Below are 24,117 nucleotides of genomic sequence, written 5' to 3'. Positions count from 1 at the left end.
TACACCAACGCTTGCAGATGACCTCTTACCTGCCCATGGAGAGCCTCCCGAAAGCACCTCCCCAGCAGCCCTGGGGCTCTCTGCTGTTGCTGCCTGCTCTCAGTGGCAATGCTGTTCCCATTCCCATGGGAATAGGAGTACCAGGGCACAGCAGCCAGCTGAGGCACCAGGGCTGCCTCCACACTGTTTTCCTCCGACGCCTCTGCATCAGCCCGCACCCTGGCCACCTGGTGAATTTGCACAATGGCTTCTGGAGGGTGGTTGATGTGGACGTTCACCAGAGAAGGGTTTAGGGAAGCTGGAAGATGAGTTTACACCACATTTGTGACAATCTGGCAACAGTTTGGCACCCAAAGAGTATCATCATGAACAAAGTCAAATGGGAGGAGAGGTAGAGTGAGCCCACCAGGAAATCTAGAGGAAGACTGCATCTAAGAGAAAATATTTCTCTGGCCTAAAAAGAGGACAAACCTACCAAAATCACCACAAGAAACTAGGGAAACCTCCTGTCTAACAATGGCCTGAAATAGCAAACATAAGGAGGTAGTGGCTTCCTCAGGCCTGTTAGAAAAGATCTGAGGAGCACCCAAGTAGGAGTAAAATGTGGAGTCTGGAGCCATCGGCCATGCTCACCAAGCTGGTTGGACAAGGGCAGGGTATATGTGGAGTGCCTCATGGAGCTGCCAGCTGGGGTCTTTGGGCCTCTTCCTCCTTGCTTCTTTTCCAAAGAGGGAGCTGGCAGGTGGCAAAACTTCCCTGTGGAGTTGGAGGGGCACCAGCATTCATCCCGGCCCACGCAGCGCCCTCCATTCAGGCAGGGGATCTGACAGAAATCTGCAAGGCAGAGAGAGGTCTGCTTAGAGGGGAAACTGAGACACTGGCTCTAGCCAAGGGCAGCTGGAGGACGCCAGACAGCTGCACCTGGACAGCACTAACCCCATGATGTCCCAAGGACTACGTCTAGCACTGGGCTGGGGTCAGCACTTGCAGCCTGGAGGCAGGCTCAGGTCCCTGCTGGGCAACACCATCTTCCCCAGGCTCTGCTCACAACTGGAGTCATGGCTTGAAGAAGATGAACCCTCCCTTGGGCTCTGGGGCCACAGCCAGGCTGGGCCACCCATGTCCTGAGGGGTTGCCAAGGTGGTGTTGCTGACAACACCAAAAGCAGGATCTTTTGGATCTTTTAGAATGGGTCAGGAGCCATGGCAGCTATATGTAGCCAAGTCTGCCCAATTTCTTCACTTCTGAATCGCCCCCTCCCCACTTGGCAGGGTTTTTACTCCTAGCCTAGAAGGGAACTCAGCAGGATGGGAGAGGCAGACAGAACAGGCAGAGAGCCACATCCTCAGAGCCTGTCTCACATCCAGCCCTGGCCCTGCCAGCAGTTCATGTAGGAGAAGTGTGGAGTGGGACAAAAGAATGAGGAGCAATTCATGTGCACAAGCTCAGAAAAAGCATCCACAGATGAAACCAAAGTCGTGTCCTTTCTGACCTCATCATGCTTGGAACAACCCAGAGCATGGGTTCAATGTGAACTAAACTCAAGCAACGCATGGGATTCCTTGACAGATTATCCTGACTCATTTCAGTATGAGATGAGACACTGCTGCTCCACATTCCTGAATGGCTTGTCAGGTTCATCCCAGAGGATGAACACCCATCCTGTTTCAAGCTCATTTGCTCAAGCCCAGCACCCAGTTTAAGGGGAGGAGACACATTTTTGAACTGGGACCTAGGCAGAAATTTCTGTGAACACAATCTTCCATCAGTGTCCACAACAGCAAGACTTTTAATTCTCTCAGTGTTAGAAGAATTTGAGGGATACAGAGGCACTCAGAAGATAAGTCCCAACAAGTCCAGCCTGTTTCTTCCACCAGCTCGCTCCAAGACAAAGTGACCAACCCACATCTGGATATCCCAGTGACTTGTGAGCAATCCCAGTGGCTCTGAAAGGTGAGCAGTGGTTTCAGCAAGCCCTGCTTATAAGAACAGTTTGCAACCTGCAGCCAGCTCTCCTGGCTGCCATGTGAGTGAAAGGAGAGAACAGGAGGAAATTAGGTGATGAAAGTCAGCCCCAAGACTGGATGCCAACTAAAGCAGTGAGCTGGCTCTAAGAAGAAGGAGGTGGTGAGGCTTGGCTGCAAACCTGACTCAAATACATACAATCCCCTCTACCCAGGGTGAGATGGAAACAGGATCTGCTTGTCCAAGAAAGACAGCAATGAGGCAAAGTCTGTCTTCCTCCCCTAGAGAGAGAGTAAGCCCCAAAGACCCTAGAAGACATCTTCCAAGGCACTGAGAGTAGCCATTGCTTCCCCTCTCTACAGCAGCCCAAGTCCTTAGTCTATCAAGTCAGGAAAAGCAGGAGACAGGCAAGAAAGTAGGTGGAAGGACATAGGTGTGCTCACAGATGCGGAAGCCAGATTTGGGATCGTGGTCATGCCCCCCTTGGCTATAGAGAGTCGTGGTGTCTCCTTTCTCGCAGCTGTTGTAGCAGCGCCCACTCTGGCACGTCTGTTTGCAGATGGTGGGTGTGAAGACAATTTTTATCTTCCTAATCTTCTCTGTCAGGTTGGCCCCTAGGAAAGAAAAAGAGTGCTAAGTGGAAACAGCATCTCCAGGCCAGGGGAGCTGTTATTCGCAGCTCAAGCTGTTATTCGCAGCTCAAGCTCCAAAGCACTCCCAGTGCAAAGAGGGGTTTATGTCCCTCCCCCAGATGGTGGAGTCACCACCCCTGGAGGTGTTTAAGAAAAGACTGGATGTGGCACTTAGTGCCATGGCCTAGCTGACAAGGTGGTGTTATATCATTGATTTGACTCGGTCTTAAAGATATTTTCCAACCTAGCTGACTCTGCAATCCTGTGATTCTGTCTCTCCTTGCCCCTGCTTACTCCAGCCTGTTTTCTGCTCCAGCATCTGTAAGAGTTTGTCAACACATGAACAATGGCAAGCAGCAAGCTGCCCATTTGGAGTGGCATAACAGTATGAAGAGACACACATGCACTAACTAACCATCATATAGGGAGTTTTTCCACTTTAAGTAATATTCTTTCTCCAGCCACATCAGTAGTCAGAAGACTGGCTGCTCTTAAACCTGTAAGTCTTTCCACATAAACACACTGTCATCCAGAAGAGAGAGCATCAGGTCTTAAGAAAACCATGGTCACCCTACAAGTGTCCCCTGACCTCCTGCAGCTATGGTCCTTTTCTGGTCCCTCACCATCCTCCCATATGACAGGAAATCACACTCAGAGCTCTTTGGGACTTCTGGAAAATGGTCAACAGACAGAACTGTTGTGTAACCAGCTGGCTTGACACCAGAGCCTTCCATCCCACTCCGATGGAACTGTCATGTGCTGCCCTTGCTGTGCTCACCCCACTCCCTGTTTCAATCCCCACTTTCTGATTACAGCTTCAACCAGGTTCATGGCCCTACTCATAGGGGCTGAGGTGCCACATGGGGCTTCCTTGGGGAATCATGGCTTCAGGAGTGAACCAGGCTGCAGAAGACCACTGGCATCTGTCCTAGCTGGGAAAGCATTGAGTTCAGCATCTGCATGTCCCAGCAGCCCGGCCTAATCCCTGCTCATGTCAGAAGGCATCAAGGCAGCAGCCAAAGGGAAGAAATAGATGTTGGTTGCACAATCTGACCTTGAGAGCTTCTCAAACTGAGGAGTAAGCTGGAAGACACCATTCCTATAGACTGAGGCAATTCCTCTTCAGGGCAGTGTGCTGGGGTGATGTTCAACATCTCTGAGATGCAGTTGTCATATCCCCTGGCTCCTGTCTCAGGCCATCAGCATTTTGCTTCCCTGATGTGTCCTCCTTCAGTAGGGCCCCTTTCTTTGCCAAGCCCAGAAATGCCCATGCTGACCTTCTCTTTTCATTCCACTGAGCAGCACAGTCCTGGGAGTCCATGATTTCTTGGGGATTCCCAGTCAAAGTGTTGCCCTTTCCCATGACCCCAACAAGAAGCCCCAAAAGAGGGACTGCCCTATAGACCTTACCTTTTGTAGACAAGGCGTGCTCCTGGGAAACAGCATGTGAGCCAGATCTGCTCTGCTCATGTCCATTCCCGTTGGGGAGTGCATTAGAGGTGAGCTGGCCATTGCTGGCTGGGTAGCGCCGGACAGTCCTTGATGACCCTGTGTGCTGAGGGGAGACAGGAGAGCCAATTCTGCTCTGAATCCTGTAGAAGAGAAAAAATGAACCAATATGCCTCACAAGTGCCTGTCCAACAATGTGGACTAACCCACAGTGCCTGTCCACCAATGTACCTTGCAGCAACATTCGCTGCCAAGCTGCCTGAGCTGCCACCTGGACACAGAGATTTATCTACCTGTGCAGGATCCCACTCCTCCCCTACTTTCAGTCATCACCATAGCACACTGTTTCCCTCTAGGAACCATGCCCCATGTCCTGAGCCTGGCAGGACACAGTATTCGCCAAGACACCCTCTCTGTACCATCACATCAGTCTGTCCTTCCACAGGGATACTTCAGCTGCCTTGAAGAACTTCTGCCCATCACACTCAAGGTCTGTTCCTTGACCATAGCAAACATAAGCAGCTCCAAATACGTTTGTTCTTACGGTGGAAGTTTTCTCAGGACCTGCCTTCCCAGCCCCAAACAAGCACTAAAAACATAGTAAGACAGTCAGAGAAGAGGCCAGCAAATACACAAAACTTGGCCCATGAGAGTCACAAACAAGAGAGAATGACCAAGAACTCAAGTCTGTAAGAGCAGTTACAACTTTCTGCACTAACTGCATTTATGGCTTTTGGTACTCTCAAGGGACTAAGCATAGAGAAGCCATCCAGCTCTCAAGGTCATATCTCTTACACACTCTTTTATAAAGCCATGTAGATCACAAGGCAGAGCTCTTTGTGTTAAAGATCTTGATCTACTGCACTTGCTCCCATTTCCTGACTGCAGCACTAAGCCTCCAAGAGGGTACTCTGCTTTTCAACAAAAGTATCTCACTCTCACCTGCACTACCTGCAAGGAAAAAGGCTTGGTACAGCCAATGGCCAAAATAAGTTGGCTGCCCACATGCTCCTTGGGTTTCTTTGAGAGTCCCAGCCTTGGATGCCTCTGTAACTGAACTTCAGTACTGACAGCTCTTCTGCATACCCTGTCCAACACCTCCATCTCTGACTAAGTGGCTGAGGCAAAGAGTGGCACTTCCTACTGAAGTACCCAAAGGGGTCTATCCCATTCTGTGGTTTTTATCATCTTCTCTGTCACAGTCAGCACAGGAGATGTGTTACAGTGTCTACAGGGAAGCAAATTTCTAAACCAAACAGGACTGGATGATTCAATGAGAACTGGCTGACAGCAGCTCTGCCTTGCAGACATTCCTTGGATAGCTTGGAATAACAATAAGATCTGTGGAGATGGAAAGGGTGCTCATGCTGTGCTGGTATTCAAGCAGGTCAAGAACAACACACAAGGTAACTGTCAGCCAGCAAGCCCAAAATCAGCCCTGAACAATGGAAAAGATGATGCACAGGTCAATTAACTGGGAACTAAACAAAAGGAATACAAACTGACATTGAGTCAAGGAGGTGTGTGAAGAACCACTCTCACCAAAGGAGTCCATTTTCATAATTTGATAGAATTAGACACATGCACACCAACGATCTGAGAGCCTATGCTATTTCAATAAAAAAAATAAACAGGCAATACGATGTCAATCAGGCACATGCAAAATTAATAACAAACTGGCTGTGAAACAGAACACAAGAAGTAGTTGTCACTGGGGAGGGAATTAGATGGGTTCCAGGGTGATCAGTATGAGGCCTGGCACAATTCAAGAATTTCATCTGGAAATAAATATTTTTATATCTAAATAAACATACAATCGACATTGATAATGTGTGCTGCTGACACAAAAATTTGCAATGTGGTGTATCGTGATGAGAACAGAGCAATCACACAGAGCAGTTTGGATCTCTGTGGAGGGTAAATACATCCAAGCAACATGGGATTTTAATAGAGCCAAATGCAGGATTACACTTCTAGGAAGAAGGAATGCAGGCAGCAGCTGCAGATAGTTGGAGATGATCCTGGAAAACAGCAATTCAGAAAAGATTTCAGGGCTAATGACAAGCAATTAAATATGAACTGTCAGTTCAATGCCCTGACATTAGGACATTGAAACACTGCAGGAACAGGGAGGTATTTTTGCCTCCCTACACGTCCTCATCACAGGAGGGTGTATACATGCTATAATATCATCCTAGCTGTGATGTAAAGTATGTCACATCTTCTAAGGGATGTCAAAAATATGGAGAGAATACAGGAAAAAATATGACAGAATAATTGGGGGACGGGTGAAAATGCCTTTCTGTAAGAAACCTAAAGTATTCAATCTCTTCAATTTAGGATAAAGATGAAGAGGTGCTCTGATTAGAGAGCACAGGTTTCTCCACAGGAACAAAATGCCAGGTGTAAAGAGCTAACAACATCTGCAAACTGAAGCCAAATGATTCCTTACTAGAAAGCATGCCTACATGCAGCAGTATAGCTGTCTTCCTTCTGCAAAAACCTCAGCGGTGGATTCCCAAACTCGCGATACAACCTCTTCAGGAGAGGAGAGTGTGCTGACAAAAATATTTCTTGTCTTGTTAAAATCAAGATCTATACTGAGATGAGGATGGCAAGCAATGCTTGTTTTTCAATAATCAGCAAGGCTAGCCAGAATAATTAAAGAGAAATGAACCTTATTTCAGTTCTGCCTCAGTCCCTTTCAGAAGCTCCCCTGAGATTCTGCAGAGTACCACCTACCCCAGACTGCCCGGGCAGCCAGGCATGACCTGCCCACAAACTTCTGAGCTAATTTAGCCCTGCAGCCAGAAAAGGAACTTCTGATGCCTGTTATGTACTGCTTTGTCACCTGGTGTGCTATTCTAGTTTTGTTAGTGACAAAGGAAAAGCCATATGGAACTCTAGGGAGGCTAGGGAAGAGCTACCAAGCCCTGGAAGCTCAGGCACATTTGTTCTCCGATCTCTAGTAAAAGATCCCAAGCAGAGTCCTATGGGTGAACACGGCTGGGATTCCAAGGTCTTTTACTGCAGAGATGGAAGCACTCTGAGGAAAAGAAGTGCATTCCCCCAAACACCAGTGACTGTCTTAGTGCTGGCCCTGAGATCTGAAGAGTCACTGGGTGAAGGCGACAAGTAGCATAACACGGGGAGATATCAGCTCTTCTGCTTGAAAACCCTCACATCATGTCTACCCTTGAGAAAAGGGAGCATGCTATGTGCAAGTAGCAGAGCTTGGCTGGGCTCTACGCACTGCCTGCCAGAAGGAACTTCACTCTTTGTCTTTAGGAACATCTCATCATTCCCAGGATTACCAAATTTTGTAACAAAACCCACAAAACCCCGTAACAACAACATGTGAAGGGCTTTAAATAAAATAATCATTAGCATTTCAGTTCCAAAGAAAGAGGGATTACATGACCTTACTACAAGGGGCAGTGCCAACTTCACAAAGGAAAAACAGAGTAGGAACATTACTCTATGGTGTGCAACGCTTGAGGAAAAATCATCCTACTGAGATCCCATTGGCAAAGCATTCCAGTGTGAGCTGAAGCAGGGAGGAGGTGTTGGGGGGGTCAGATTTGCTTTGAATTAATTTGTTTATTTGGTTCTATTCTAGGCAGATGAGCACTGGGATTTGTGGATTGAGTTGAGTAATACCATTCAAGCCTGGGCCACAGAAGTCAATGGCAAAAGGCATCTTTCCATCTCAATTTGTCATGCTGAGCAGCTGGCTCATGGTCAGGGAAAACAAAACAGAGTTTTTTCCCTCCAAACCTTCAGAGTCAGTCCATGCTGGGGGAACTGGCTTCCTTGAAGTGTCTCAGGAAATACATCTGAGCTCACCACAGCAGTACAGATCTGATCAGAAGCCATTAGCAATCCCCATCCATTTGACGGATCTTAATAAACATAGGGCCAGAGCTTGGCCAGTTCCCAGGGATCTGCACTGCCACAGGTTCTCTCAGTGGTGTGGCTGTCCTAGAGGGAAAAGTGAGGATGGGAAACAGATGGGGTAGCTCCAAATTAGCAGAGTGTGGAGTTTGTGTTACCATGCTCCATGCCTCCACCTGCTTGAGAAGAGACAATGAAGAGGCAGAGGAGTTTGACACTTCAAGCACTATGTTCCAGTCACTTAAAGTCCCAGGGCCTCATATTCAGTCTTACAGCCTCCCTCAACATGGTATCACTCACTTCCACTCTTTCAGCCAGGCACATGGCCAGCACAGATCTCTGCAAAGAGGCAGTGGTCTCTTCTTTTACAGACAACTGCCTGCTCTTCATCCATCAGACCAGTTGACAACTTTCTCTGTGTCAGGCACAGCCTGTAGGGCAAAATGAGCATGCAGACTCCTAGGACACCTCTCCTTCTGGGCTGTCCTGTAGCACCTGCCTCTGGAGCTCACAGTAGCAGTGGTCCAGGACAGAACATGGGGCAAGAAGGGAAGGGAGCAGAGTTCTCCTTCCAGGAGCATGGCTGTGTGCACTCCTGCTGATTTCTACCAACTGAAAGGTCTAGCTGAGGACTGAGAGACCTCAGTCACCTTCACCTTCATGGAAATAGCTATAGGTATTAGGTGCTTGTCAAAATTAAGAGATTTGGGACGGGAAGGAGCTGTGCAGACAGACTGACCCACATCTGCAACGGTTCAAAACTATCCAAAAAGCACTTTTAGCTGCCCTATTCTGAGGTGCACGTCAATGGCATGGATTCTCTATAAGCCTGAGGACACAGGCTAGAAGTCAAGAGAACTAAGGGAAGTCTGGTCCCCTACATTCTAGTGCTACATATCCCTGCAGGACCCAAATAACACTTGTATTTCATTCAGCAAGGGATCCCATACATCGCCACAGCACTTTTGTGTGTAAACATTTTATTTTCAATGAATTTTGGTACCACTTGCACTCTGCTCTATATTTACTTTAGTCTTAGCATGGTAGAGAAGGTACAAAAATATTGTACGCTCTGGATATCGTGCCTCTCCTGCCAGTCCCAGATGAACCTACAAGGTGCCTGTTCTCTGAACGGAGCAGGTGAGTGATTTCCTGTCACTCTACTGAGGACTGAGCTGGCAGACTCACAGAAACTGCACAGATGGATAGGAGGATCTCTGTTTTCTGAATCAACCACAGGTTTTTTTTTAAAGCCTGCAATTTCAAAATTAGATACGCAGAGTCACAATAACCAAGTCTAAATCACTGAGACTGAGGTATCCAGAAAACAATACTGTTCCTAACGCACTGGATATAGAAAGCATTTTCAAATCTCTGATCACTTCTGATGACCATAGTTCTCTGGGTAAGCAAATGCCAGAGGGAGTACAGGTGGGCAAACTGTTCTCTTAGTGACTTAACACCAGGCATCCTCCTTGGAGCTGAGGCAAAGGTGGCAAACTCTTCAAAGCACTTCCCTCTCCCCAGCAGCAACACCTCAGTCTTTCCTGGATTTAGCTTCTATCAGCTGCTCTTCATCCAACTGTTGACTTTGGCCTGATTGCTGGTGAGCTGGGAAACGGTGGGTTTTTTTTTTTCTATTTCTGTAAAGGAAATGCAGAGCCAAGTACCACAAGAGTATTACTGGTTTTTCATCCAGCCTGCCTCACCCTCTCCCCAGCCAAAGCCTGACAGACCACAGCAGGGTGGATGGCTTGAGGCACTGTGGAGAGAGTGAGTCCTGGGCAGTGTGGTCAGCAGGGAGGGGCACTAACCCCAGACAAGGCAGGGGCTGGAGAGATGAGGATTGGAAATTTACTCTTCCAGCTGGAAACAAATCTTCTGATGTTCATGCTGAATATCAGGGAGAGATGACAGAGACTATTGAAACCTAAGGAGCAATTCTCAGAAGGGCAACAATAGCATGGCCAAAACAAATCTGAAGACAAGCAGCTCTCAGAGAAAAAAACTATCTTCCCAGGGTCCAGAAAACCCCATCTCAGGGCCCAACAAGCTCCATCTCTCCAAATATAACCAGCTTGCTGCTTGGCATACAGTTGCTGACTCCAGGTACCCAGAAAGGACACGTGCTGCCCTTGGGGCTGGGAGCAGAGTCCCACGGAGGGCAGCCACTGCACCACTGGTAAGTCCACCCCAGCTACTCCAGACTGCAGCCTGCATGTGCATCTCCATGATGAGTGGGCTCAGCCAGGACAGGGCCTGAGTCATGCTCAGCCCCTGATAACCTGCCAGGGCAACAGACAGGTTCTCCCCTGGATTTTAAATGCTGAACAATATACTTGGTGTCTGTCTTGTCCATCTGCCTTTCCCTCTGGCAAGATGCCCTCCCTGCTTGGGGCCACAGGGACCAAAATCAGTGATTCACTTCCCCCTTGGTAATGCTCAGCAGTTGCTGATTTTCCACTAAAGCATAACAGAAGAATGGGCAGTCTTAACACCAGCATCTGTGTGTATGGGGGAAAGAGAAGCAGCCAGCCTTGGAAAGCAGTAAATTGACTGCAAACCAGAAACTTCCCCATTCTTGGATTCCAAATAGGTTCCTCAGCAGGCAGAAAGGATTCATGGCTCAGTCAGCAGACCCTGGAGCACAGGAAAGGCATTGCTTAGAGAGCACTCAAGTTTATTATCAATTAGCTCACTAACATGCTGACGAGGAAGACAGCTCTGTTAAGACTCAGGGAGGAGAGGGAAAGCCACACCATACAAGGTACCTGACTTCAAGCCCACCCACATTAGGTCCATAAATCCTGGCTCAGTTTATTATCTCCATGGGCAGCAGAAATACCACTGAAACCTGCCTGCTGTCCCTCCTGCTGGTGTCTTCAGCCCTGGTACCTCCCATTGAAATGAGGGAGACCATGAAGTCTGCAGACCATGCTCCCCAGCATTTGATGGAAGGCCAGGGAAGGTCTCCTGCACAGAAGAAGCAGCTGCCAGCCTCCCACAGGCCTAAGACCTTCTTGGGAGAGCCAAGCAGAATCTATGTACCATGAAGGCCACAAGAATGACCGCTTGGTGCCTTTGTGCCAGATCCACAGACACCTACAGCCAGATGTCACGCAAGATGGGACACAAGACACAGGCACCTGGACCATCACAGGGACATCAAGGTGCAAGTCATCCAAATCTTTCTTCCCCTTCAAGAGCTCTAGAGCTGCCGTTGGCAGAGTGTCGCTGATGACACCCTTTGCCTTTGTGTGGGAGGGCACAAACAGCACTCACAAAGTGGGGCTGCAGGGCCAGGAACATGTGTCAGGCTCCCTGCTGCAAATTATACTCTGTCACTGGCACATGCCAAGAGTCATGTCAGTCCAGAACCCAAGTGCCAGCCCTATCCCTCACCACAGTGACTAAGAAGCTCTCACAGAGCTCACATGGCTCTCATTTGGGGCTCTCACCTGTGCCATATTGCAGTGGTAACTCCAGCTGCCTGCTCCCCTTGACATATGTGCCAGTGGCTCTGAACCTCTCACTACAAACTGTAGCAACAGATGTGCAAGTCAGTGGGACAGCAGAGTCAGCAGCTGTCTGCTTCATGCCACCAAGCTCAGACTCACCACCATCACCATGGCATCTTCCTTCTTCTGGCCCCCAAAGCAGTGCTAGTGCTGCAGAGCCATCCTAGCTGACTCCCAGCTTGCCATGTATTGTATGAGAACAGAGAGGGAGAGGGCTGTGAACTCTAATTTTATCTGTTCAGAGTTGCCAGACACCTCATGCATAACTGAACCCCTCTAAGCTCACAGACAACTAACAAGTTCTTTTTAACCAGTCTCTTGGGATCCAACTTGCTCCTTAGCCAAAGTGGCTGCTCACATGCCTCCACACAGCTCTCTGCTGACATTAAATGCCCTTCCCTTGCCACATGTGCCACACGTGCCACCTGCCACTCTGTTGAATTCTCTTCTTTGCTCTCATGTATTAGGCAGTGAGCAACTGACTCCCTGGAAGAAGTCCAACTCTCCAAGTATGGGAACAGCACCTGCCTGGCCCTGCAAGGCTGCAGAAACATGCCCTGCTCAAGGGCATGGCATCAGGTGGTCACCAGGAGCTGCAGATTGTGCTCATGGTTGGATCCATCAGACCTTAGTGCTGATCCATAAAATGGCCAGAATCATGATTTCCAAATGCCAAATGTGATAAAGAGCTGTCTGCAATCTGCTTGTCTCCAGAGCTGAAGTGCAGGCCAATGCCAAAAATAAAAATGCAGCCTGCAACTGCTCTGAGCTCCAAGTGGAGCCAACAGAGGAACCATGCCAAGTTACTTGATTTAAAATGCCACATTTGGGCCATACCTTGAACACTCCATAGACTAAAACAGGGATTTAGATGGTGAGGGAGAAACTACCACCTCTCTGGCAGAACTGCTCAGGCTGGCCTGTGGTGCTCAGCTGCACACTCCTTTGGGCTGGAACAATGAGAAAGCTGCCTCAGTTGGCAGGGGCTGGTGCTGAGCAGCACGATCAACAGGCACAGCACTGCTGCCTAACACAGTCACACAGGCAGTGTCACACCTTAGTGATTAGAGACACGTCCAGAAGCATCCTAACAGCTGCCATCACAGGCAGGTTTCCATCAATGTCACCATCTTACTGCACACATCACCCCATGGCTGCAGCCTGTGCACCATCACAAACCCCTGCATAAGCTGCAGGCATAGTCAGAGCTGGGCTGTCAGTCATGCAATGTGACCACCCCACTGAGGTTTCAACCTCCCACCAAACACAGCAACACCTCCTCTGCCCCTCTCCTACTCCCCATGCTCCCCAGTACAGGGTCCTACCTGGCAGGGAAGGATCTGTATTTAGGGCAGTGGCATACAAGACGAGAGGACAACATATCAACCTGTGCTTGTACACACAAGCACACAGATCTCCATCTCAAAGGGCCCTCTGTTTCCACAAGACACAACAGCTGTGAGCTGAGGGCCTGCCTGCCATCTAATGAAACCTGCTGCAGAGGCATTAGCAGAGAAAAGCTCAGTGTTGGTTGCAGGAAGGTCACTCATCTCCCTCATAACACAGTGAGAAAACAAGCACGCTTGAGTTTCATTTCCAGCTTGCTGACTAGCAACACCCACCCCCTTCACTAGGCTGCCAGCTTCAAAGCCCTGGAAAAGCACTTTAGCCTATTCATCCTTGCACCCACATGTACCCCTGGGAGTGGGGGGAGCCAGCTGCCTGCCCACTGCTCTACACAGGACACAGAGAGGGCTGGAAAAGCCTCTCTCATCCCAGGCATGTGAGTGGGGTGAAGAGTTTGTGGCTGAACACACACACACAGCATGAGAGTAACAACGTGAAGAGATGTGTGTAGTGCTCTCATCTGAAGAAGTGAAGGCTTTTCATCTACAGCAGGTGGTCTCCCACTCATCCTGGGAACACTGTAGATCTAAGACATATTTTAAGCTAAAATAATGGTTAAACACCCAGCAGGATGTCCTGGCCTTTGGATCTATTACCTCAGTGTTGTTAGGTCTTCTCACATTGCTCCATCCCCAGCCACACACGGGATTCCTGCACCTGCAGTGCTCAATCCACGAGAGCTGAGTTGGGATGTAACCTTTGCTAGCCACTCTTGAAGTCTCATCCCTGCTGAGGATCAGGGAATGAGCATCCTGGTGATTTTCAGTCTGTACTGTTCTGCACTGGCTCCCTCCCTCCACTTGCTTACTAGCCGAATGGCTAGTGGCTGTCTGGGAACCAGGAACACTCTTGGCCACGTAAGCATGATGCCTGATGGCAAAGCCAGTGACTTCAGGAGTACCATGACCATCAATCTGCTCTACACCTCTCTCACACAGCCTTCAGTACGCACACCAAGGGCTGTAAGGAAGGAACAGATTTCACAGACTCCTCAATGAGAAGGGATGTGGAGCCCTGCACCTGCTTTGGCAGCGCCTGGACTCTAGTTCTGCAACAGCAGAGCTCTAAAGTCATAGAGAAGGCAAAGCTCCAGTGTCATTATCAACCTGTCATTACATCCCTGGAATAGTTTGGCACATTGCTTTTTAGAAAGCCATACCATTGAAAAATTACCACGGCCACCCTGCCAAGGCTACAGGCAACCTAATACACTCTGCCCCATCCTGATAGCCTCAGCCTCCAAGTATGCTCCTCATCCTCCGAGGCCAACATTTGGCTCAGTTTTGCAGATGTGGGTCTGTTAACCATTCCCCTCAGCTCTCTTCCTCCCTCCCTCCCTCCCTCAGAATTCTTTCCAATTTGTCAAGATCTTTTCTGGCAATAAAGAATACTCAGAGCAGGAGCTCAGGGTGTACAGGAAAAAAAACTCATCTGACTTGGGTCCTAAGCACAGTCAGCCCCTGGTATGCACCACATGCGTTACCCTCCATTGACTAATTTTCTTTTCACTTCTACTCTGAAAAATCTTAGCCTCTCCTTCAGATTTCTTCCTTCCACAGAGGATATTTTTCCTTCAGCAGTAACAGATAAGATTTTTCCAGCCTGAATGTCTTCTTAATTCCTGCCTAGGTGTTTCGTTTCTGCCTAAACGAGAGCCTTCACACAGGTGGAAAAAAAAATGAGGTGGTGTGGAGAGCAAGGTACCAATCCCACCAAGCACCAAGAACTCAGGGCAGCATTTCTCAGAGTGCTTCTGAAGAAAGGAAAAGAAAACAAGTAGATTTTATATGGAGACTTTTAGATCTTCATTTCAACCACTTCTTGTATCAAATCAACTTCAATTAATCCCTTGTTTCCTGCTAGCACTGGTGATTTATGTGAAACATTCACAACTAAATAGAACAGCTTTGATTTTAGTGAAGTACCAGTTTAAACCAAAAAAGGCAACACACAGTCAGGTATGAGAAACTGCAGCAATCCACAGGCACAAGGGAGCTGAAAGCAAGATAGATGGCAATCCAAATTCAGGCATTAGGAAAACTCTTCCCAGCATTTGATCATGTGGCTTTAGTGCTCTTCTAGCAACTTTCTTTTTTATACAACTGCTAGATAAATTGTATTGTCATAAATGTCCCAAATGATATATGTATAGTGTATAAAATAGGCTATAAACTGGATTTTCTGGACTACCTTACCTACCACATGTACAATGTATTTGCCCTGCACCCTGCTCTCTTGCATGGAGTCTCAGATTAAGTAGCAGCACTCTTCTTTCAGTTAGAAGGAAAAGTACATTTGAACTGCCTAAAGGCTGCATTAAGCTATAGGGATGGCTCCCAAGGAGGTACAGAAAAAAACAGGTCTAATGTAAAGACCATATTTGGAGTTTTAAAAAGGGGCCTGAAAGCCAGCTATTCTCCTGCTGCTCGGAAGGGTATGCAACCCCCCAGAAAGTAAATACATAAAACATATAAACCAGAATGGTGCTGACAGCTTTAAAACACTAGAAAATAAAGCAACTGAATCTGGTGCCAGACTAGAGAAGGTATATCATGTTATTTAAAAATAGGAGGTTTTTTTATATAAGAAAAATGGCATTTACACTCCTCTTGAGTAGGTTGAATTTTTCCTTTAGGCTTCTCATCCAGCTTGCCAAGGACTTTTGACTATGTCAAAGCAGGAAAGGGGCCGAGATCTGGAGCTTATGGAGATCTCATTGTCCTGAGTGACATATTTTCCTTTTCACATATTCTCACCCAGAGTGGCACTGGCTTTTTAGTTTCAATTTTTTTAACAATGTCTCAGATATCAACTCAAAGTTGGCTTTGGATCAAGGAATGTAAATGTTCGGCCACCTTGTAAAAACCGTACTGCCAAAGGGAAGCACCTTAGAAAGCTGCAGTTAGGGCTTATCTGCATTGAGAAAATATGCTGTTCAAGTTACAAACATAGACACTGTAGTGGCACAAGGCTGGCACCGGTGTTTTACCCCGGGAATTCAACATCATGTACTACGGATCTCCTGGGCTGGTCCCATACCAGATGAAGTGGGAAAGCTGCCACAGGCCATGCCACAGGAATGCACTTAAACAGGGGGATGCTTCTCATCAAGGGCTGGCTTTTATTTTCTCTGATATTTGGATATTGATAAATTGTAACCCTCATAAAAGTGGACTGAATGACAGTCATAAGTGAGCAGAAGAGCAAAGATGCATTCAATAAGTATACAGCTAGTACAGACCTCCTCCTAGTGCTAGACATATGGTGGACAAACAGTCCTGGACACTCGTCAGCAACCCAAGTAAGGCAGTAAGCAAGTTCCCCTTTTTCTCATAAATATGGAAAGTTCAAAGCTGGCAAGACAGGAGGCTCCAGATCCTGCTTTAACAATTAAGACAAATCTGCCTCTGTTTGGAGCAGCATCTTTAAAAAGCAAGTGACCTTGCAGTGAACTTTTTGTTCTATCTGCTAGTCCTCAGTCACAACAAGCTCATCAAGCTGATTTTGCCAAGCCACAGTTCTCAATGTCGTGTTTTAAGTGGCGATCCCAGGGCAGACAGCTTTGTATCCATCCATGGGCTTCATTCCCCTTTGCAAAGGATCATGCTTGACGTTTGACTACCACCAGGACAGGATTTTCAAATGAAAGAGAACAATTTTCAAATGGGGGTAAATACACTTTCTTCATCCAGCAACCTCTGCCACATACCCAAGATCCTCCCATCTGCTTGCTCCCTGCTGTTCTAATCCTTTGCTTCCAGGAGAGAGAACAGAGATTTTGGCAGAGCCTGCCTGCTGGCATGAGGTTCCCAGTGTTCCCAGGCCAGGAGCGCTTGCACAGCTCCTCAAGGGCTGCATATAGCACTTCCTCTCATCAGGAAGGGAGGAGATGTCTCCTCCAGGGTGCTGCAGAGGAGAGTCTGAGATCAGAAATCAGTGGGCCAGGCATGTTGCAACTCAGCCTTCTTCCTTTTCCATCCTGAAAACACCAGGCAACTCCCAGCAACTGCCTTGCCTAAACAGAACCCTCTCAGAGGAAGCTCCCTGCCCTCAAGAGCTTAGCTGCATTAAGCTGTCTGCACAATGTCTCAGCACCTTACAGCACAGCTATGTCCCTTTCTCTTGCCTGCATTACTGGGGAAATGCTTTGCAGGTCCCAGACATCTCTTCTTCTCATCCCAGAGGAAGGATGCCTTGCTTTGCAAGCAGCCATCACCCAGCACATACCTCCCATCCAGGCAGCACAGCTCCCTTGCACAGATGCTGGCTACAGATTTATGCACAACACTACTGGCAGAAGGGACCTTCTCAGGTGGCAGCAACAGGACCCTCCGTACACACTGCCAGAGTCAAAAACATCTGGTCAGCCATCCTGAAGGTAAGGGGCAAGGGAACAAACCCTTTCCACTCCCTGCTAAATAAACATGAATTCTGCTGATACTCCAGCCTTAGGAAAACAAAGCTGTTTCCATTTAGCTCGGCTTCTGGGCTGAGGTGCAACTCCACCCGCACAATCATCCATCAGGGCTTTGCTTCTCCAGGCAGAGATTCAGGCTGAGATCAAAACGAGGGGGGATTTGCAGCTAGTCCACGCCAGGAGGGTCTCTAACACCCCCAGGATTTTGCTCTCCAGAGCACTTGCTGTTCCAACTAGCACAGAATGGGGGGCCTCTCAGCTTCTGCAGCAGCTAACAACTCTCCACAGGCTCTCAGGACACCTGACTCCAAATCTCCACTGAGCCACAGACTGCTGAAGGGATTTGGGAAGTGGCACTCATTGCTTAGCCTGTATTTCCAGGGATGACAGTTGGAGCATCACCAGCTCTGGTGTCAGCAAAGTAGACCCAGAGCTGCCTTCTCCTAGCCTAGTCCTTCCCTGGACAAGAGTTGAGCTCAAGTGAGACTGAATACATCTTCTTCTTTAGTCCCAGGAAGAAGAGAGAATGCACACCATAGAGGCAAGCCAAGGATGGAGTGGTTTTTACCCAGTACCTCTACAAACAGAAACACTGATGGCTACATGTAACTCCACAGCACCATGCCTGTGCTCAGCACAACATTCAAGCTGACCTTCACATCCACATCTTTCCAAGACTGCCAGCACACCCAGAAAAGGATCTATGACAGCTACAGTGGGAATGCCCACAGGTCCATTCATTAGCCCTCACATCTGATAGGTGAAAATACCAACCAACCAACCAGTACACCCAGATGCATATGACTGGTACAGCCCTCTTGCTCAAGGAGCTGCCACTTTTCACCGAGGGTGAGAAGGTGTGCTGAGGGCAGAGGACTGACAGTAACGTCTCCTGCTGTCCCAGTTGCACTTCCTGGGCTCTCCTGGCAGGGAAGCCACAGAAGGCTACTGTGGCTCTGGAGGGCATGAAGCAGAAGCACATACATACCAGAAGCAGAACCATGAAAACATGACCATGTCTGGGCATGCTCTTCACAAACACTTTATGGGCTCCTACAGATTCCCAAAGATTTCCTCCAGACCAGGTTACTCCCCACAGTGAAGGTGCAGTCATGATAAGCAGCAAGTCCAACTAGGTGAGGACAATAAATAATGTTAAAGCAGTCCCATCACTCAGGTAAGTGGGGAATATTTTGGTCCAGGCAGTTCCTAACTAATTCAGCTGGCTGCTGCCTTAACTCTCTCTCTCTCTCTGAAGACTCATTTCAAAACACATTGAAACCAAAAGCAACCCAATTACTTCTTAGAGACCAGCTCTCTGTGGAGGATTCATAGGTTTTGTTGCATGTTTATAGGGAATCTAATATAGTACTGTTCTAGTGCATGGCTTCAGAGCTTCTGATAGTTAGCTCTGTATAAACAAACACAAATAAAGCCAATATAGATGCAAATTAACAAAAAGAGAATGCAAATTCACTCATGTGAGGATTGATTTCCTGTCTTGGAACAGCAAGACAAGGCTTAGATGTCTATAAACTCCTACTCTTGTGCAACTCCTGCTTGTAAGCAATGTAAATATAGAGGGAGGCTGGGGACTGGATATTTGTCCTGGAACTCAGAGTCTTCCCACAACACTGACCTAGAATCACCAGTGTCCTCCATTCACTGAACCATTCAAGAACTTCTTCTACATCTTCCTTATTGACAAATCAGACAAGTAAGCCAGCTCCTGTGAAATCATGCAAGGCTGACTGGGAAAAGTCAGTGTCCACCAGCACAACCCACCCTCATCCTGGTGCAGACCATGGACCTGACAAGCCAAGCCGCTCCTCTCACACTTGACAGTGTAAACTGAACTCCAGTGAATGCAATTCTGAGTTTGCAGTGCCTAAGAACAAATCCTCATACTTGCAAACATGAACAACCACTACCTAGCTCTTTTAAGACAAACTTCTTGCTTTTGCTCCTCCAGCCCAACTGGATGAAGAAAGTTTCACGCAAAAGCACAGAAAGTACTTCAGTGGAAAGAGATGATGTTGTCACTGCAAGTTCAGACAAATCTAAGAGTCTGGTTTCATGAGACAAATAACCAACCTAGAGAAGTGACTTCCCCACTCCTCCTTTCCTCCCCTTCAGTGCTAGACTTGCAGTTCTGTCCAGTTCTTCTGGTCTCATAATCTTCCAATAAGCCAATTTAGTCCATTGAAGTGGCAGAAAATTGTCTTTGGTTTTGCTGTGTTCATTTTTTTTTCTGGTTTACTGAACTGAGCCAACTCACCCAGAGGACCAGATGGGGACCAACAAGTGAAGCAATGGGAGGCCGTGGCCAAGACCATGCCTTTAGCTGCAGATGCTCCCTCTTACAGGCTCTGCAGCTAGCCCAGAAGTTGGCATGCTGAAAGGGACACTCAAAAACTTTTGGGAAATAACTCTTCTAACAGCAACAAGATTTTTAAGTCATGCAGTACCACACCATGTTTTAAGTTCCACAGACCACAGAAAAAATCCAAGTGTCTGAATTGTACAGAAGAACACCCAGGGGCAGAAGAGAGGCATTTCAATGCAGATCAGTGCCAGGGTGCAGGCAGCCCTCCACCTGCCTGCAAAGCAGGGCTGGTAAACATTGCGGTAAACATTGCACAGCACTCAGAGGAGTGGTGACAACTCCCTCTTGGAGAGATACACAGTGGCCTCAGCAAATCCTTCAGGACATCTCCAGAAGGCAGTCAGTGGTGGACATGTCCCAGTGTCCTACCTGTGGACATTGCAAAGGATGATAGTCAAATTCTCTTGCTGAAGCATGAGATAAAGGTGACATCCTATGGTCTTCATAGGGAGAGAAGTAGGAACAGCCCAGCACAGTCCTTAATGGAGTCCTATTTCCTTGGGATAGTGCCAGAGGATTTAAGGTACATTGGGCAGCTGGGCATTCAGCAATCCCAGTTCAATGATCACTAGACGCTATGTCTGACTGACTGGACAAGAATACTCTGCCAGTGCCTGCACAGCCCTCCGTCCTCTGTGTGGAGCCTGAGGTCATGTTCCTTACAGGGAAAGCTTTCAACAGGTGCTGTATCTCCAAGGACACTGCTCTGCCTCCCCTCCAGTCCCTCTGCACAGAGTGGTAGCACAGAGGGGCAGGAGGAGGTCATCACCGCAGGGAAACTCACCAGCAATGCCCAGGATTACAGGCACGCGAGAGGGCTGTATGCTCACTTGGGCAGCAAGCCTCTCTTACAGCAGCAATGACAGGGGCTTGACCACCTCTCCCTGCCAGCATCACCTCTGCATTTCCTGAATTTGGTTTCTATCAGATAGTCTTCCATTTGGGCACCAAGATATGTCAGCTTCAGTGAACTAGGTGCCAGTAAAATCTTTGCCAGTCATTTGAGCTTCTCCAAAGTTGTTGACAGCCAAGGGTCTAGAATTGTCTCCAGCCCGTGCATTGCCTCTGCTTCAAAAGAGACAGAAAGGCAGTAGCTACTGTAGGAGCAATGGGCACATTGGAAACAACCTGCAGGAAAATAGAAAAACAAAGGCCAAATTGCCCTCTCCTCGTGCAGCTCCAATGATGTTGACAGAGAAAGCCAAGAGTTCAGAGAAAGTAAAGGAAAAACTGAAGTTATATCCTGGTTAAGCACCTGTAAACTGTTGTAATGTCTTCCTGACTGTGACTGAGGGGCTCCTGCTGGAAGCCATGAGAAAATTCTCTGCTTAATAGCTACCAACAAAACCAGCCTTTCTGGGCCAGCAATTGAGTGAACAGCTCCAAGAAATACAGGAGCCTTTAGGGGTGATGCAGTCTAACACTTTGCTCCCATGTTCACAGACTCTTACAGAGAAGTGCAGATAGTCTAAAGAAACCTAATATGTGTGGGTTGTTGTAGCAGGCACTACTCTCAATGCTCCATCCCCAAAAAAGCTGCTGGCACACTAGCTGTGCTTCTTAGGGAAAGACACCTCTCCCATCTTTATTGCTACATTCAGCAAAAACAGCTGCAGCTCCAGCCGGACATCACAAAACACAAAGTTTTGTGAAGGAGTGGTAGCTCAGGCACAGGAGCATCTCAGCATTGTTCTGAGGGAGGTGCACTGAAGTGCTAGGTCCTTCCTCTCTGAAAAGACCAGATGATGCCACAGTTCATCCTGAGCTTAATACACTCCTCAGAGTCCCTCCTGCATGAACCTCTGAGCTCCAACAGCTCCATCTTTGCTTCTGTACCCAATATACAGGCATCCACCTGGGTACCAAAATTACTCAAACCAAAGCAAAATTACTCAGAAATGTACAACAAATGGCTCAATAATTTCTAGAGTCTGCCAGGAGACATCTCTGAGTGTCACTGTTTTGCTAATACCAGCACTTACAAGCACACCTCAGATGTATGTACTCTTCTGTGGGTACTACCTGGATACATTGCTCTAAACATATCCTCTTGGGAAAGAGATTTACCCACCACTCCTCTGTCTACCCTGCTGCTACCATCAAGGCTATTCACCAACAGGACAAGGGCAAACTGATGACTTTCACAGTTCTCCTTCCTCATGAGATCATCATTAGCCCGTCTCATTCCTGTGTATGCCAGGGGACATTGACAAAGTGCTGGAAACAAACTGAGTCCCTTGGAGGGACAGCAGGACCTGACCCCCTTATGTCAGCTACCACAGCCTATGGAGGAGTTTTTATCAAGAGCTAAGTTGCCTGGTCTCCTGAAGCAGAGACTGTGACCCAGCTGACCAAGGTGTTATTTGCCTGAGGGATCAGCAGAGCATCATGCCAGGACTCAGGTTTGACTTACACAGCTGGGACGTGCCGTGGGATGGGTGCCTGAGCCCCTCGCGGGGAGGCATCCCGCCCTATTGTGCTGGTCCTCCTCCGGAGGGAGCCTGTGGGGGGCTGGAAGGCAGCAGCGGCACCAGGCGGGTGGTACTCCTGCTCAGGAACAACTTCTTCACACCGGAAGCCCTGGAAGCCTGAGCGACAGGTACAGACCTGGGGGCGGCTGCAGGAGCCCTTGTTCTGGCATGGCGGGTCGCAGACAGCTGAGGAGACACAGAAAGGCAGTTAGTGGACACAGGACTTTAGCCCCATGGTGGTGACACCCAGCTGGGGCAGCACAACTGGGACAGTCCCGTCTCATCTCTACAGGCAGGTGACCTTCAGAGTCTTGGTGTTACAACTGCTGTGGGCTCCTAACACAAGGTCACCTCTATACTCCACACTGGTCTCTGCAGAGCTCTTCTCCAGCAATACTTATTTCAGAAAGTTCAGAAATGAGCAGCACGGCCTACAGAGAGCACATGGCTGCCAGCATTGGCCAGAGTGCTCTGGACAGGACTAGGTCCTAATTCACAAAGCAAGGGATTGCATGTTACCTTTAGTCTGTTTTGGGGTCTGATTTGCACAGTGTCCCTGGCCTGTCTCCTTCAGTTTTCCTTCCTTCCCCCCTGTTCCCCTTCCAGCTTTCCTTCCACAGCTGATTTTGGAGACACTCAAATTGCTCCACTGCTCCGGGGACTTACAGTTCATTAACCTTATGCCTGAATCAACCTCTGAGCCTGTGTGTTCCTAATTACAGCACATCAGCTTCAGTTTGCGCCCCGGCAGGAAAGTGCTATTAATTATACACAGGACCCTAACACTTCCCAAGTCAATAGATGCCAAATTGGGTTTATAACCCAGGCAGTGGCAGCCAGGAATCCACAGATTGCTCCAGTAGGACTGGGCTCATTGTTCTGAGCAAGGGTGATTGAAAATGCACTGGAAAACAGTGTTGTCCTTCAAAGAAAGAAAGTGCCAGCTGGTCAAAGGGTAATGAAACCTTGTTGGCCAACACAAGGTGGACACTAACTGTGAGTTTGTGGGTCCACAGCTAACCTCCACTAACCTTCTTGAAACCCTGTGAATGGGTTTCAACCCATGAAGCCACTGCTTCTGCTGAAACCCCCTCTCCCAGGACTGCCCCGGGGGGGGACTGCAGGGGCATCTCACCACCTTTACACACAGATACAGGGTGTCCCTCCCCTTCCAGCTGTGCTCTCCACTCCTGTGAGATTCAAGCATGCCTGCGAGAAACACTGCTTCTGGACACAAAGGAATGAGCAGGGAGGCTCATTCCTCATGTGCCATCCCTACATCATCCTGCTGTCATCAAGTGAGAGAAGTCCTTGTGCAGACACTTGAATTCCTTTCACAGCAGTCTAGCCCCCACAACCCAAACTAGCCTGCCATTAGTTTTTCCTAACTAGATCAAGGATATGCTCACTGGAATGCTTCATGTGACATTTATTACCATGTTAACACACAGGAAGAGAAGGAGATCTCAAGGAAAAGGAGACCCCAAGTCACGTAAGGCTGTATAGGTTAAAGCCAGAGGTTTTGATGAAATCTCCCAGTAAAATAAATCAGCCAACACTGCAGTCTCTGGAACAGGGACAAGGTCCCAGTCAGGCAGGAATTAAGCGTCTCTGGGAAGTCTGGCACTCCAGAAGTTGATGTAATTTATAATACAAAACTCAGCTGTGATTTAAATAGGCTGCCAGTCCCTACTGTTATCTCCCAATAAATGCCTGGTTTTTAACAAAGGCCACCAGCCCAGGAAGCCTGCCATTGAAAACAACCACTTCAGATGCTGAAATACTGCAGAGCCACGATGCTGGGACCTGGAACCACAGCAGTTCTCACAACCTCTCCCACCAACAGAGTCACCTTAGACTGTACCCTTCAGCAGGAAAGCGGTGATAAGTGACCAGGCACTCTAAAAAGCCCCTAAGGCAGTTTACATTGAGAAGAGGAAGAAGGGAATGGGATTAGTCTTCTGGTCTCTTCAAGCAG

At 48.2% G+C, this 24,117-nt stretch overlaps 1 protein-coding gene across 1 annotated transcript in view; it reads right to left on the bottom strand.

Annotated features, from left to right (window-relative positions):
• The window catches only part of LTBP2 (latent transforming growth factor beta binding protein 2), a 72,142-nt gene that overhangs the window by 35,177 nt on the left and 12,848 nt on the right, over positions 1-24,117 (bottom strand). The window contains exons 3-7 of the mRNA XM_053946376.1: positions 22,082-22,325; positions 4,008-4,189; positions 2,409-2,579; positions 634-834; positions 30-298 (exon numbers count right to left, since the gene is read on the bottom strand). Coding sequence (XP_053802351.1) covers positions 30-298; positions 634-834; positions 2,409-2,579; positions 4,008-4,189; positions 22,082-22,325 — 1,067 coding nt within the window. The remainder of the gene's footprint in view (positions 1-29; positions 299-633; positions 835-2,408; positions 2,580-4,007; positions 4,190-22,081; positions 22,326-24,117) is intronic.

This window comes from Vidua chalybeata, chromosome 6, assembly GCF_026979565.1.
Source record: "Vidua chalybeata isolate OUT-0048 chromosome 6, bVidCha1 merged haplotype, whole genome shotgun sequence".
Taxonomy (NCBI): Eukaryota; Metazoa; Chordata; class Aves; order Passeriformes; family Viduidae; genus Vidua; species Vidua chalybeata.
Note: the sequence above shows the minus strand (reverse complement) of the source record. Positions and strands in the feature narration are given on the sequence as shown.